This window comes from Gopherus evgoodei, chromosome 14 (genome assembly GCF_007399415.2).
Source record: "Gopherus evgoodei ecotype Sinaloan lineage chromosome 14, rGopEvg1_v1.p, whole genome shotgun sequence".
In the NCBI taxonomy this organism is placed as follows: Eukaryota; Metazoa; Chordata; order Testudines; family Testudinidae; genus Gopherus; species Gopherus evgoodei.
Window position 1 is genome coordinate 818,940 of NC_044335.1, and position 15,018 is coordinate 833,957.

Here is a 15,018-nt window from a genome sequence, read left to right on the forward strand (position 1 = left end):
GCGTTCCAGCTGTTCATGCCGTGGGCGCTGGGCTCACGCCCGGACCCATGCATGGTGTGGGGGAGGGACGCAGGCATCCCGCCTGGAGCTGCTGTGTGGCGTGGCTGGGCGTGGCACTAGCCAGACGTGCGTTCCAAGGGCTGTACAGCCTGCAGTGAGTGTGCTGCCCCAGCCCAGCACAGGCCCCACAGCAGTTATGTAATCAGACCACACCTGGAGCAGGTGAGTCAGGGTGGTGCAGCCGCATGGGTTTGTGCTGAGCGGGGGGTCCGGGGGAGGAGAAAAACAAAGTCCGTGTCCCCACTGATGCCCCCCCCCCCCCGCTGGGATGCAGCCCCTGGCCAGGCCAGGCCCCTCTCACCCAGGTGTTGGATCCAAGTCGCCTCACGACAACGGCATTGTGGCGCTGTCCTTCGCTCCGATGCGCTGCAGGACCTGCCTCCTCCCTGCTCAGCCCTACAGCACTCAGCTGTCCAAACCACATCGGGGGCCGCAGGGTGTGGCTGTGGTTTCCAGGGATGGGCAGCAGGAGGGGCTGCGCTTTGCTGAGCCCATCTTGGCAAGGGGCCTGTGGCTCGTACTGCAGGTACCTGGGAGCAGTGGGGTGAGGCGAGCATGCAGGTGACCTCGCCCAGGTGAAGGGGCTCCAAAGGGCATGTCAGCAGGTGGGCAGGGGCAGGGGAGCAAATGTGTCCCACAAACCTCAATGTGTCCAAAAATAGCAGAGCGAGGGGTAGGAAGCCTAGGCCCAAGGGGCCAAGGCACCACGCCAGCCATCTGAGGGCTCCACGGAAGCACTGACTGAGCCTGGCCAACCCAGCTTCCTGCCCCACACGGAGGCCAGTGGGGCTCAGTCTCAGGGCTACTGTCTCTGTATAAACACCCACTGCAGGGTTGTGCTGGCGCGATGAGGAACAGCAACGCTGGTGCTGGTTGCTCCTGGATTATTGGGGGCTGCAGTTCAAATGGAGCCAGTGGGGAATGGTGAAGTTTCTGAGCACCAAGCACAAGCGAACCTGCCCTCCTGCCCCCCAGGAGCCAGGTGCAAAGAGGTCGGTGGGGGTCTCAGCAGCTGGCGTTTCAGGAGTAAATGGTGATGACCTCCCGGCCCCCGCCACGCACCAGCATGACCCGGTCCAGGTGCTCTGTCAGCACCTCCAGGAACTCCATGTCTGCAGGGACGTGGCTGTCAAGGTGAAAACCAGACCCAGCACCTGGCAGGGCTCAGCAGGCGCCATCTAGGGGGCCTAGATGGCACGATTTTATAGGGACAGGCCCGATAACTGGGGCTTTTTTTAAACAGGCACCTAGTACCCCTCACCCCCGTTCACACTTGCTGTCTGGTCACCCTACACCATCGCTGGGCCCGCCGGAGACCGAGGTGATGGGGCAGACACAGGGCCTGGGCTTGGCCTGGCCACGGCAGCAGCAGAAGGGCAGGAGTCCCGGGCAGGGACACACTTGGCTAATGACCTGGGCTGCCCCCCCCCCCGCCCCCGGGCATGCCCAGACTCTGGCACAGGAGGTGCAAGCATGGGGGGAGGGTGCTCATGCAGGCCAGCAGAGCCACCTGCCCTGCCCAGAGCACCTGGACCACTGATTGGCTGAGTTAGCGCTCCTGTCACAGGCCTCCACCAATCAGCTATGCCGCACCTGCCAGTGCCTGGCCCGCACAGTGCAGGGCCAGGGACCAGGACAGGGAGATGCCACTGGAGCTGGTGCTGCCCGAAACCGATGGGTATGTGGGGGGGGGGGGAGAGATGCACACCCACGGCTGTCTGTGTTTGCGTCACTGTGTATGCACACCCACGGCTGTCTGTGTCACTGTGTGTGCCCCCACGCCTGTTTGCGTTTGTGTCACTGTGTGTGCACACCCATGGCTGTCTGCGTCACTGTGTGTGTGCACACCCATGACTGTCTGTGTTTGTGTCACTGTGTGCCCCCACACTTGTTTGTGTTTGTGTCACTGTGTTTGCACACCGACTGTTTGTGTCACTGTGTGTGCCCCCACCTGTTTGTGTTTGTGTCACTGTGTGTGCACACCCACAGCTGTCTGCGTCACTGTGTGTGCCCCCATGCCTGTTTGTGTTTGTGTCACTGTGTGTGCACCCCCGGCTGTCTGCGTCACTGTGTGTGCACGCCCACGACTGTCTGTGTTTGTGTCACTGTGTGTGCCCCCACGCCTTTTGTGTTTGTGTCACTGTGTGCACACCCACAGCTTTCTGTGTTTGCATCACTGTGTGTGCACACCCACACCTGTTTGTTTGTGTCACTGTGTGCACACCCACGACTGTTTGTGTTTGTGTCACTGTGTGTGCACCCACGACTGTTTGTGTTTGTGTTGCTGTGTGCACACCCACGACTGTGTCTATGTCACTGTGTGTGCACCCACGGCTGTCTGTGTCACTGTGTGTGCACCCATGCCTGTTTGTGTTTGTGTCACTGTGTGTGCACCCATGACTGTTTGTGTCACTCTGTGTGTGTGTGTGCACCCACACCTGTTTGTGTTTGTCACTGTGTGTGCACCCACGACTGTTTGTGTTTGTGTCACTGTGTGTGCACCCACGACTGTTTGTGTTTGTGTTGCTGTGTGCACACCCACGACTGTGTCTATGTCACTGTGTGTGCACCCACGGCTGTCTGTGTCACTGTGTGTGCACACCTACAACTGTTTGTGTTTGTATCGCTGTGTGTGCACCCACGCCTGTTTGTGTCACTCTGTGTGTGTGTGCACCCACGACTGTTTGTGCCGCTGTGTGTGCACGCACCCACGGCTGTGTTTGTGTCACTGTGTGCACACCCACAACTGCTTGTGTCTGTCACTTTGTGTGCACCCACGACTGTTTGTGTCACTGTGTGTGTGCACCCACAGCTGTTTGTGTTTGTGTCGCTGTGTGTGCACACCCATGACTTTGTGTCACTGTGTGCGCGCACCCCTGCCTGTTTGTGGTGTTGTGTGCACACTCTCAGCTGTCTGTGTTTGTGTTGCTGTGTGCACACCAACGGCTGTCTCTGTGTGCACACCCACGGCTCTCTGTGTTTGTGTTGCTGTGTACACACATACGAGTGTCTGTGTGTTGCGCGGGGGTGTATTTTCAGTTTAATGCCCACCATTTAACACTGGCCATGTTTCTATCTGCTTGTGCAATGACACACTGCCCAGCGCTGCACCAGCTCCCCCAGGGCTGCCTAACTCAGCTAGCAGCTGCAGGAGACGGGCAGGCCTGGACCCCCATGGCAGAGCAGTTGGCCCCAGGGGGCTGATGGGAGGCGAGCACAGTGGATTAATTCCCATAGTGGAACAACGGGCAGTGCTTGGCCCCCACGCGCTGGCTGGGACCCATGGCCCGCCAGGGCTTTGCTCCAGGCAGGAGCACTGATTCTGCCTCGCTGGAGGTGAGCTCTAATGCTGCGGCTCTGCCAGTCAGTTAGAACACGGGCTTGGCTCCATATCGAGCACCCGGGCCCTGCCCCACACCAGAGCCTACCCCCGCCCCCCAGCTCCCAGCAGTAGGGCTGTGGTCTGTTCCTGGCTGGCATACGTCTCTTCCCAGCAGGGGATGTGGTGCTAATGGCTGAGCTGGGCATTGGTGCTGAAATGCTCAGGGGTGAGTGTTTCCCATGCAGGCAGCGGGCAGGGGTCACCTGGGCCCAGCCGCAGCCCCGTTGGCCCAACCTGTCTCAGTGAGGGAGGGTGGGAGAAGCTGCCAGGTGGTGGGAGTGGGCAGCCACTGCCATGGTTTGATGGCGCTACCCCAGCTGCTGGTGGGTGGGAGGGGGCATCAGGCAGGGCAGGGAGTTGCCACTGGGCCAGCCCCTCATCCCTAGCACCCACTGCCTGCCCACGCCCGGGCTCCTCGCTTCAGCCGCACTCAGCCGGTGCCTTAGGACCCCCACAGCCCAGAGCCAGCAACACCCACGGCAGGAAAACGGGGACCCCTGGCAGGGGGCTTACAGGGCACGTGTCTGGGTTTGCGGCTGCCAGCAGCCAGCAAAGGATACAGTTCTCATCCCCCTTCCGGTTGCGGGGTGGGCCTGGCATGTTCAGCAGGACTAGCTTGGCGTTCTGTGACTTCTTGACGATCACCTCGTTGAGCTTGACAGCTGTGTGCATCCGCCGCACGTTGGACTGGTTCCTGGAGGAGAAACAGGCTCAGGGGGCAGGGCAGGGCCCAGGCCCTTGGAGCTGGCGGTGGTGTGGGGGGCACAGAAAGCCCCACCCACCCAGCTGTGTCAGACCCAGGAAGGAGGCCTTCCAAGAACAAGCAACTCCTGCACTTCTCAAGAAGTGCCCGAGGCAGTGCTGGCCCCTGGCTGCCCCCGCCAATGGGGCAAGCCTGGGGCACTGGCCAGTCCTGGGGCTCTGACCAGGCTCAGCCAGACAGGTTCAGTCTCTTCCCTCTGTTGGCAGGAAATGCTGTGTGGGGCAGGCAAGGACCCCTGGCAGAGGGCAATGTGGGGCACAGCTGAAGGCCCCCCAGCAGGGGGCGATGTGTGGGGCAGGTGAAGGCCCCCATCAGGGAGTGGTGTGGGGGGCAGGCGAGGACCCCTGGCAGGGGGCAATGTGGGGCACAGCTGAAGGCCCCCCAGCAGGGGGTGAAGTGTGGGGCAGGTGAAGGCCCCCATCAGGGAGTGGTGTGTGGGGCAGGCAAGGACCCCTGGCAGAGGGCAATGTGGGGCACAGCTGAAGGCCCCCCAGCAGGGGGCGAAGTGTGGGGCAGGTGAAGGCCCCCATCAGGGAGTGGTGTGGGGGGCAGGCGAGGACCCCTGGCAGGGGGCAATGTGGGGCACAGCTGAAGGCCCCCCAGCAGGGGGGCAATGTGTGGGGCAGGTGAAGGCCTCCATCAGGGAGTGGTGTGGGGGACAGGCAAGGACCCCCAGCAGAGGGCAATGTGGGGTGTAGGTGAAGGCCCCCAGCAGGGGGCAGTGTGTGGAGCAGGCGAGGACCCCCAGCAGGGGGCAATGTGGGGTGCAGACCCTGCACTGGAGTAGCAGGATCCCACAGCCCCCACCTGCTCCCCTCGGCACTGGCACATGGGACACACACACAACTCGGACTTACAGGTTCTCCCACTCCCTGTGGCAGCACAGGGGAAAGAGAGAGAGAGCACGTCAGCACCGCGTTGCCTTGCCCCAGCCCCCACCCCCTGCAGCACATGCTCCCCTTCACTGCTTCGCTCCCATGTCTGCCAGCCTCTCCCTTCCCAGCAGCCCTGGGCACAGTGCTGTGCTGGTCTCCACTGGCTCCACCCCTGCCTTGCGCAGTCCAGATCTGCACCAGCAAAGGAAGCAGGTGCCTGGGGCGGCCAATGGAAAGGGGCAGCATGCCCGGGTCTTCGGCAGCGGGTCCCTCAGTCCCTCTCGGAGCAAAGGACCCGCTGCCGAATTGCCACTGGAGAATGATGTGGCGCGGTGGAGCTGCCACTGAAGTGCCGCTGATCGCGGCTTTTTCTTTTCTTTTGGCTTCGCCACTTGGGGCGGCAAAAAAGCTGGAGCTGGCTTTGGCCAGGAGCTCCCTGGCCTCTGTCTGCCAGCTCCCAGGCTTGGCTCCAGCACGGACACAGGCAGGCTCATGCCAACGCTGCCTGGGACAGGCCTGCTGGGCTGGCTGCCTGGCTCGGCTGAGGACCGGTGTCTGATGGGGGGTGCAGCTTACGGCTTCATGCTGAAGAAATCCTTGATGCTTTCTGGGCTGACGGGGCTCTTGCTCTTGGTCTTCTCCGCAACAGACTTTTCCTTGGTCCAGGTGAGATGCACCTTCTCCGGGGCTGTCTCCGCCTCGTCACCGGGTGACTGGGGGCTGCTGGAGAAGGCCGTGGCGTTCTTATCATGGATGAGCTGCACCTGCACAGAGGAAGTGGGTGAGAGCGGGGAGGGGTCTTCCCAGCCCCCCATCCTGCCAGACCCCTGGTGCCCCAGGCCCATGTCACTTGGCCCTGCCAGCCCCCGCCCTGCAGTACTCAGCCCCACCCTGCTGTTCACTGCCTCTGTGACAAAGTGGGGCTGTTCTTAATGTTTCCCCTGAATACCACGTGGGTGCCTCAGTTTCTGGCCGACCCTCTGTCCCCTGGCAACTAATGGCCCGGGCCCTTCCCCCACTGCAAGGGGATGCTAAAGCTGTGGGAGAACAAAGAGGTCAGGTGACCTCCTGGCCCAGGAAAGAGACAAAGGCCAGAGAGGAGGGGCTGGAGGAGGTTTCAGTTTGGGGCTGGCTGGGGACGGGAAGTGAGGGCAGATGGGGTTGTCTGGCTCACTGCCCCCCAGAATGGACGTGGCTGAGGGGTCCGGTTCTCTGTACCTACAAGCTCTGTTTTAGACCCTGTTCCTGTCATCGAATAAACCTCTGTGTTTCTGGCCGGCTGAGAGTCACGTCTGACTGCAAAGTGGGGGTGCAGGACACGGTGGCTTCCCCAGGACCCCGCTGGGGCGGGCTCACTGTGGGAAGCGCACGGAGGGGCAGAGGATGCTGAATGCTCCAAGGAGAGACCCAGGAGGTGAAGCCGTGTGAGCTTCTTGCCCTGGAGACAGTCTGCTCCGAGGGAGAGGAGGCTCCCAAAGTCCGGCCTGGCTTTGTGGGGAGCAGGTCCAGAGCATCGCCCAGGAACTCCATGACAGACTCCATAGTTCCCTCTAGCCCCCCAGCACTTGGTCCTCTTGATGCTCGCTCCCCATAACCCCCCTAGTTCTGCAGCATCAGACCCCCAGCTCCCCATCCTGTGGGGCTAGGCCCCCTCCCAGCATGCAGCCTTACCTCCTCCTCCGGCTTCTCCTCGCTGTCGCCCACCTGCTCCTCTGGGACGCTCAGCCGCAGCCGGGTGTTGGCAGGGTTCTTGCGCCGGATGGAGCCGCGGGACTCGTCTGTGATGCTCTGAATCTGTGTGGGGAGGGATGGAGATGGGAGGTCACTGAGCAAACCCAACTTGCCACTGGCCAGAGACCAGGGGGGTCCCTGCAGGGTACATCCAGCTGGGATCTTGGTGGGGAGCAGGTTCAGCACAGAGCCCACTCGAGCTACTCCGTCCCTGCCCTACCCGGTGATGGGGGTGTGACATTATTGATATAAACTGGGACATATAGATCACGGTTTGCAACCAAGGTCCTGTAGTGGCACCAAATCTTACGTAAAGGGGGTCATATAAGGTGTCTAAGACCAGGTTATGGGTTGCTGGTTATGATTATGCTCTCTGTCTGTCTGTATCATTGTGTAGTTGAAGTTAAGAGTATTGGCTCTATACTGTCTGTATTTCAAATTTGTGCTGTGTTTCTGGGAGACATCCCAGACAAGCTGGTGTTAGCTCTGCCCAGCCTGCTTGATGGCCCATTAAGGACCATCAGCTACACAATTGACCCGTTGAGAGGAGGCAGATACGCCTTGTAACTCAGCAAAGTGTGCATGGACTTGCCCATGTGACTGCAGACTCCATTTTGCTGTAATTTTCCACAGTAAGAACAAAGAGGTTCTTTCATCTGGAAAAAGCCTATATAAGGCTGATGCCTCATCTCCATCTTGTCTTCAGTCCTGGTTCTTACCTCTGGAGGGACTTTGCTACAAACTGAAGCTGTGAACAAAGGACTGAATGACCCATCCCAGCGGGGGATGTTCTCCAGAGACTTGATTTAAACCTACACTTTATTTCATCACTGCTACAAGGCTGAACTAAGAACTTTGCCATTACTGTATGGAACTGATTCAATTTAACCAATTCTAGCTCTCAGCTCTATCTTTTTCCTTTTATAATAAACCTTTAGATTTCTAAAGGATTGGCAACAGCGTGATTTGTGGGTAAGATCTGATGTGTGTGTTGACCGGGGTCTGGGGCTTGATTCTTTGGGATTATTGGGGTGTTGGTTTTCATAACCATTCATCCCCAGGACGAGTGGCACTGGTGGTGATACTGGGAGACTGGAGTGTCTAAGGAAATTGCTTGTGTGACTTGTGGTTAGCCAGTGGGGTGAAACCGAAGTCCTTTTTGTCTGGCTGGTCTGGTTTGCCTTAGAGGTGGAAAACCCCAATCTAGGGCTGTAACTGCCCTGTTTAAGCAATTGGTCCTGAATTGGCACTCTCAGTTGGGTCCCACCAGAACCGCATCGTCACAGGGGGACACTAGGGGCGGAACAGCCAAGGGCAACTCAAGGCTGGCCGGAGGGAAAAGAGTTCAGGTCTGGTTTGGTGGGGCAGGGGGGTCACTGCTGGGGGAGCTCAGGGCTGGCCGGGGGGGTCACTGCTGAGGGGAGCTCAGGGCAGGCCAGGGGGGTGTCACTACTGGGGGAAGCTGAGGACAGGCCGGGGGGGGTCACTGCTGGGGGAGCTCAGGGCTGACCGGGGGGGTCACTGCTGGGGGAGCTCAGGGCTGACCGGGGGGGGGTCACTGCTGGGGGGAGCTCAAGGCAGGCCAGGAGGGTGTCACTGCTGGGGGGAGCCCAGGACAGGCCGGGGGGGGTGTCACTGCTGGGGGGAGCTCAGGGTTGGCTGGAGGGGTCACTGCTGGGGGAGCTCAGGGTTGGCCAGAGGGGGGTCACTGCTGGGGGGAGCTCAGGGCTGGCCGGGGGGAGGGGGAGGTCACTGCTGGGGGAGCTCAGGGCTGGCCGGGGGGTGTCACTGCTGGGGGGAGCCTAGGACAGGCCGGGGGGGGTCACTGCTGGGGGGAGCCTAGGACAGGCCTGGGGGGGTCACTGCTGGGGGGAGCCTAGGACAGGCTGGGGGGGGTCACTGCTGGGGGAGCTCAGGGCTGGCCGGGGGGGGTCACTGGTGGGGGAGCTCAGGACTGGCCAGGGGGATGTCACTGCTGGTGAGAGCCTAGGACAGGCCGGGGGGGGTCACTGCTGGGGGAGCTCAGGGCTGACCAGGGGGGGTCACTGCTGGGGGGAGCTCAGAGCTGGCCGGGGGGTCACTGCTGGGGGAGCTCAGGGCAGGCCAGGACGGTGTCACTGCTGGGGGAGCCCAGGGTTGGCCAGAGGGGAGTCACTGCTGGGGGGAGCTCAGGGCTGGCTGGAAGGGTCACTGCTGGGGGAGCTCAGGGAAGGCCAGAGGGGGGTCACTGCTGGGGGGAGCTCAGAGCTGGCCGGGGGGTCACTGCTGGGGGGAGCTCAGAGCTGGCCGGGGGGGGTCACTGCTGGGGGGAGCCCAGGACAGGCCAGGGGGGTGTCACTGCTGGGGGGAGCCGAGGACAGGCCAGGGGGGTCACTGCTGGGGGAGTTCAGGGCTGGCCGGGGGGGGGGGGTCACTGCTGGGGGAGCTCAGGGCTGGCCGGGGGGGGGGGGTCACTGCTGGGGGAGCTCAGGGCAGGCCAGGGGGGGGGGTCACTGCTGGGGGGAGCCTAGGAATGGCCGGGGGGGGTCACTGCTGGGGGAGCTCAGGGCTGTCCGGGGGGGGTCACTGGTGGGGGAGCTCAGGGCTGGCCAGGGGGATGTCACTGCTGGGGAGAGCCTAGGACAGGCCGGGGGGGGTCACTGCTGGGGGGAGCCCAGAACAGGCCGGGGGGGTGTGTCACTGCTGGGGGAGCTCAGGGCTGGCTGGAGGGGTCACTGCTAGGGGAGCTCAGGGCTGGCCGGGGGGGGTCACTGCTGGGGGAGCTCAGGGCTGACCGGGGGGGGTCATTGCTGGGGGGAGCCCAGGACAGGCCGGGGGGGGGTGTCACTGCTGGGGGAGCTCAGGGCTGGCCGGGGGGGGTCACTGCTGGGGGAGCTCAGGGCTGACCGGGGGGGGTCACTGCTGGGGGGAGCCCAGGACAGGCCGGGGGGGTGTCACTGCTGGGGGAGCTCAGGGCTGGCCGGGGGGGTGTCACTGCTGGGGGAGCTCAGGGCAGGCCTGGGGGGGTGTCACTGCTGGGGGAGCCCAGGGCTGGCTGGAGGGGTCACTGCTAGGGGAGCTCAGGGCTGGCCGGGGGGGGTCACTGCTGTGGGAGCTCAGGGCTGGCCGGGGGGGGTCACTGCTGGGGGAGCTCAGGGCTGGCCAGGGGGGTGTCACTGCTGGGGGAGCCCAGGACAGGCCGGGGGGGGGTGTCACTGCTGGGGGAGCTCAGGGCTGACCAGGGGGATGTCACTGCTGGGGGAGCCCAGGACAGGCCGGGGGGGGGTGTCACTGCTGGGGGAGCTCAGGGCTGGCCGGGGGGGGTCACTGCTGGGGGAGCTCAGGGCTGGCCGGGGGGGTCACTGCTGGGGGAGCTCAGGGCTGGCCGGGGGGGGTCACTGCTGGGGGAGCTCAGGGCTGGCCGGGAGGGGTCACTGCTCAGGGGTCTCAGGACCAACCCCAGCTGCAGAGCCTGCACCACAATTATGAGCAGCCCCCATGGCTCAAAGGGCCCAGCTGACATGGCAAAGCTGCTGCCCCCTGGGGGCGCAGGCCCCAGCGTTTTGGGGGGGACAGCCTGCCCCGGGCAGAGGCCTCGCCCAGGGAGCCCAGTTACCTCTCGCTCCCGCTCAGTCTTGGTGAGGTGCATCTGCTTGAGGATCTGTGAGCGCTGCTCCATCACCAGGGTCTTCTCGTAGGTGTAGGCCGAGATGTCGCTCTCATGCTGCAGGGACAGGATGCACCATCACCCAGGGAGAGAGCTCGGCCCACGCAGCGCCCCCGGCTCAGCCTGAGGCACGGCCACAAGCCCAGGGCTCGGGTGCCCAGCAGCCCTGGGCCCCAGAACCACCAGGCACATGGGCAAGTGCCCCCTGTTACCCAGAAAACACCTGTGTGGACCTTCCCCTGCAGCCCCTTGGGGACCCCAGTGCTCGGCATGGGCAGCTCCGCACCCAGCTCTCAGGGCAGCTACTATGCACAAGGCCCAAGCCAGTGGCCAGCCACAAGGCCAGGGAGCTGGGCCAGGCTGGGGCTGGGCCGTGCGAGAGAGCTCACCATCTCCACCACCTCCACCTCAGCCGTGATGCGCAGGTGGTACAGGAACGTCGTCAGGTCCTTCTTCATCTGGATGCTGTTATCGTCCATCTGCGCCACCGTGAAGATGCGCATCTTACATTTACGCCAGACCTGCCGGGGAGATGGAGCGCTGGCAGCCTGCCTGGCATGGAACCCTTCCCATTCCAGCCTGGTCACTCCAGCACACAGGGAACCGGCCCCCCATCTCAGCCCGGTTGGCTCACCACAGGGAGGAACTGGTCCCCAACCCAAGCCTGGCTGGCCCACTGTGATGACGTGGGGGAGTTTCTTATTTTCCTTGTTTCCTACGGGGGATTCACTTTGTTTTCCAATGGTTGGTATGCAGAGGGAGGGCGATTCAGTGTTCCTGGGTGTTACTGGTTTAACAAGGTGAGGGGAGAGGGAGTTTGTTGGTGCAGAGGACCGGAGAGGGAACTTGGGACCCCAGCCGAGGGCCTGGAGGATGGAGACCCCAGCAACTGGTGACCCAGCTCAGGAGTCCCAGCCGGTTCTGGCCAGTGGGAGGACAATGGGCTGCGAAGAGAGGACCCCAGTGACCTGACCAGCCAGTTCCAGCCAGAGGAGGCCAGAGGACAGAAGAGGGGAAGCCCAGGCATGGAGTTTACGACCCTGTTTCCCTGGAGAGAAGACAATGGACAGAGGTGGTGCTTGAGGCTGGGGATCTCAGATGCCCAGCTGGGAAGCAGGGGGGCTCTGGATTGGAGAGGGGGAGCAGAGCCCCCCTAGCTGCAGGGAGACTGGGATGTGCTGGGCTGAGAGAGGCCCGGCCTGAGGCCCTGAGAGTTTCCTGTGCTGGGTTCAACTCTCAATAAACCCTCCTGTTTTATGCTGGCTGAGAGTCACTCCGGTCCAGAGAACAGGGTTGCATCGTCCCCTTCGGAGGGTGGAGGCCCCGGGGTCCAGAGCACGTGGACTCCCTGAGGGGGCCCAAGGCAGAGACAGACATGCTAAGGCTCAGGGGGCACGGGAGCATGATCTGTGAGTCCATGACACCCACCAAAGGGGGGAACCGGCCCTCAATCTGACTAGCCGGCCCACCAAAGGAAGTGTGTGACAAATGTGGGAATCGTCCATAATATAGGTATGAACTGTTGATGGACTACTTGTGCGGATCACCCTGACGCTGCTCCCCAGTGGGTACAGAAGGGTTACAGTGCAGCCCCTAGGGCAGCATAGAGTCTTGTAATTGTCTGTGGGGAGGTGGGACCGGGTCATGAGGGACTGCCTGGAACTCACCCATCTCAATGGGAACCCTGCAGAGACAATGGGATGCTGAAAGCACCTGCCAGGACTTGCAGCAATAAAAAGATTAGCCAAAGGAACTAGTCAGAAAATGGTGTCCGTCCCCCCCACCCCCGCCTCCCAGAGCAGAGCAGAGCAGGGAGAGAACGTGTTAAATGAGGCACAGCTGACTGCAGGGCTGGGGAACGCTGATCAGGCCAGGTACTGGGGCCCAGCCTCAGGCCGGGGTCTAAGAGACACCAAAGACAAGAGTGGCAGTAGCAGCAGCCACAGGGCATCCCCACAGCCCAGTTCCCAGCTCTGGCACTGAGCATGAAGGTCCTTCAGCTGGCGCAACAGAAACTGGCCGACTGTCAGACCCAGTGCAAAGAAGAGGGAGCGCAGGGTAAGCAGCAGCAACAGCATGAGCCAAGTCTGGAGCCGAGCTGGAGCGCGAGGTCCTCCACTAGTAGATGGGGCGGGACCATGGGACGCCGGTTCTGCAGGGAGCCTAGATACCAATGGGGTGGGGGAGACGGTGATCCCTACCGCAGGCCCTGGCACAAGGCTTGCTGTTTGCATCAGGCTGGGCAGCCCAGCTCCACTCTCGCCCCAGCACTCCCTCCCAAACCACAGAGCCGCACTAGGAACAGGTCAAAGAGACTCCACTGCACAAGTTCAGCCTGATTCCGGTGGCTTCTCAGAAACGTTTTTGGGGTGTGCACCAGGCCCGGGGGCGGGAATGTGGCAGTTACTCCAGTGCTGGGAGACTCCCCAAACGCCATGATGGCGCAGATGTCACTACGAGGGGTAGCTGTGTTAGTCTGCATCAGCAAAAAAAACCAAGGAGTCCTTGTGGCTCCTTAGAGACTAACCCATTTATTTGGGCATAAGCTTTCGTGGGTAAAAAACCCACTTCATCAGATGCATGGTGTGACGAACTGGGAATGTTCTTAATGTTTTCTCTGAATACTGTGTTGGTGCCTCAGTGTCCCCATGGCAGTTCTTAAGTATCTGGCAGAGCAAAGGGCCAGTGCACCTAAATGCCTGACACTCTGTCTCCTAGCAACTGATGGCCTGGGCCCCTCCCCTGCAAAGGTGCCAGCTGAAGGTGTTGGAGACAAAGAGGTCAGGTGACCTCCTGGCCCGGGAAAGGGGCTGAGCAGAGAGGAGGGGCTCGGGGGGGGGGGGGGTTGTTAGTCTGGAGCTGGCTGGGGTCGAGGAGTGGAGGGCAGATGTGGGGGGTCTGGCTCACTGCCCCCCAGAATGGACCCGGCTGAGGGGTCCCATTTGCTGTATCTACAAGCTCTGTTTTAGACCATGATCCTGTCATTCAATAAACCTCTGTTTTATTGGCTGGCTGAGAGTCACATCTGACTGCAAAGTGGGGGTGCAGAACCCAGTGGCTTCCCCAGGATCCCACTGAGGCGGGCTCACTGTGGGAAGCGCATGGAAGGGCAGAGGATGCTGAATGCTCCAAGGAGAGACCCAGGAGGTGAAGCTGTGTGAGCTTCTTGCCCTGAACAAGTCTGCTCCAAGGGAGAGGAGGCTCCCCAAAGTCCTGACTGGCTTGGTGGGGAGCAGTTCCAGAGCATCGCCTGGTGACTCCGTGACACATGGACTTTAAAATGGGACCACCAAAGAGTTACCCTGGTGATGGTCCAGCCCAGGGGAATGCCTGTGTGGGGCCAGTGTCCCTGTGGCTCTGTGTGGTGTGATGGGCAGCATCTGCTCTCAACCCTCTTGTGCTGGGGTAGCCCATTCACAGGCTGTGCACTGAGCAAACGCTTTATTATCCTGTACAGCAGGCTGGGAAATGGGTCCAGGGACACTGGGACAAGGGTCTGCGGTGACTCTTGTATGGCCCGATGTGCTAGAACTGGCTCAGTTTGTGCCCAGTGAATATGTAATCACGAGGGCCGTGTCAGGACCCTTGGCCACAGGGCCTGTAGCAAGGATCTACCTGAGATGGGGAGGCCCAGGAGGGGCACAAAGGGGATGGGGAGCAGAATTAGCTCCCTGCAGTGCTGCTGATGGGAAAAGCTTCCCAACTGGCCAGACACTGCTCAAGTGTCCTAGTCCTTCCCCACCCTCTCACCCCCCAATCCTGACCTCAAATGATGGGGCTAACAAGCTGCTGCCTGTGGCTTGGGGAATGTGCTTGTTGGGGCAGGGCTGAGACTCTGTCGACAGGTGGGGAAACTGAGTCACAGTCAAGTAGTGCTGGGACTCAGATCCCAGCCAGTGTGGATGTACAGCTCACACTCCTTGCCCAGCAACTGAATTTCAGAACGGGAGGGCCCTGACTGGCCACAGCACTGTCACCCTCTTGAGGAGAGCAGGGGAAGATTCCTGTGTGAGAGGGAGTCCTGTGCCAGGAACAGGTTTCCCAGGGAACACTGAACCTCAGGGCATCAGGAGGTAGCTGATAGCTCCCCAGAGGTGCTGCCGCAGGCTGTTGTGCTTGGCCCATACCATCCTTCACTCAGGACATCAGGGGATCCAGTGCCCCCTGGCAAGATTGCTGCAGAACACGGACTGGCTGGAGCTTTTACTGCCTGCCTGTGATCCCTCTCAGTGGTGGGCAGAGCCCAGGCTAAGTGTAAAGCCAACCCTCCAGGACTGACCTGGAGTCTCCAGGAATTAAAGATTACGTTCTGTGATGAAACCTCCATGAATACATCCAACCAAAATTGGAAACCCTACCAGCCCTGAGACCCTCCGAACAGGACCTCTTCAGAGGGTGCCTGTGGGGGCCCCTTAGCAGGGCAACCCAGTCGGAAGATGTGTAGTTTGATAGTGGTGGATTTCGTTACCCCACAGCACCGGTGACTGTCCTCCGGATGTGCCGCCACTGACCATTTTCAGCCAAGTAGGGTTCTCAGCAAGGCCTTACAGACAAAGGATCT

General features: G+C 61.4%; 1 protein-coding gene across 2 annotated transcripts in view; it reads right to left on the reverse strand.

Annotated features, from left to right (window-relative positions):
- Positions 1-700: 700 nt before the first annotated feature.
- Positions 701-15,018, reverse strand: part of LOC115635155 (solute carrier family 12 member 5-like) — a 137,933-nt gene continuing 123,615 nt past the window's right edge. For both annotated transcript variants that reach the window (XM_030533477.1, XM_030533478.1), the window contains exons 20-26: positions 10,847-10,978; positions 10,407-10,514; positions 6,752-6,874; positions 5,657-5,844; positions 5,063-5,077; positions 4,003-4,136; positions 701-1,172 (exon numbers count right to left, since the gene is read on the reverse strand). In XM_030533477.1, the coding sequence (XP_030389337.1) occupies positions 1,081-1,172; positions 4,003-4,136; positions 5,063-5,077; positions 5,657-5,844; positions 6,752-6,874; positions 10,407-10,514; positions 10,847-10,978 (792 nt within the window). In that variant the 3' untranslated portion in view covers positions 701-1,080. The remainder of the gene's footprint in view (positions 1,173-4,002; positions 4,137-5,062; positions 5,078-5,656; positions 5,845-6,751; positions 6,875-10,406; positions 10,515-10,846; positions 10,979-15,018) is intronic.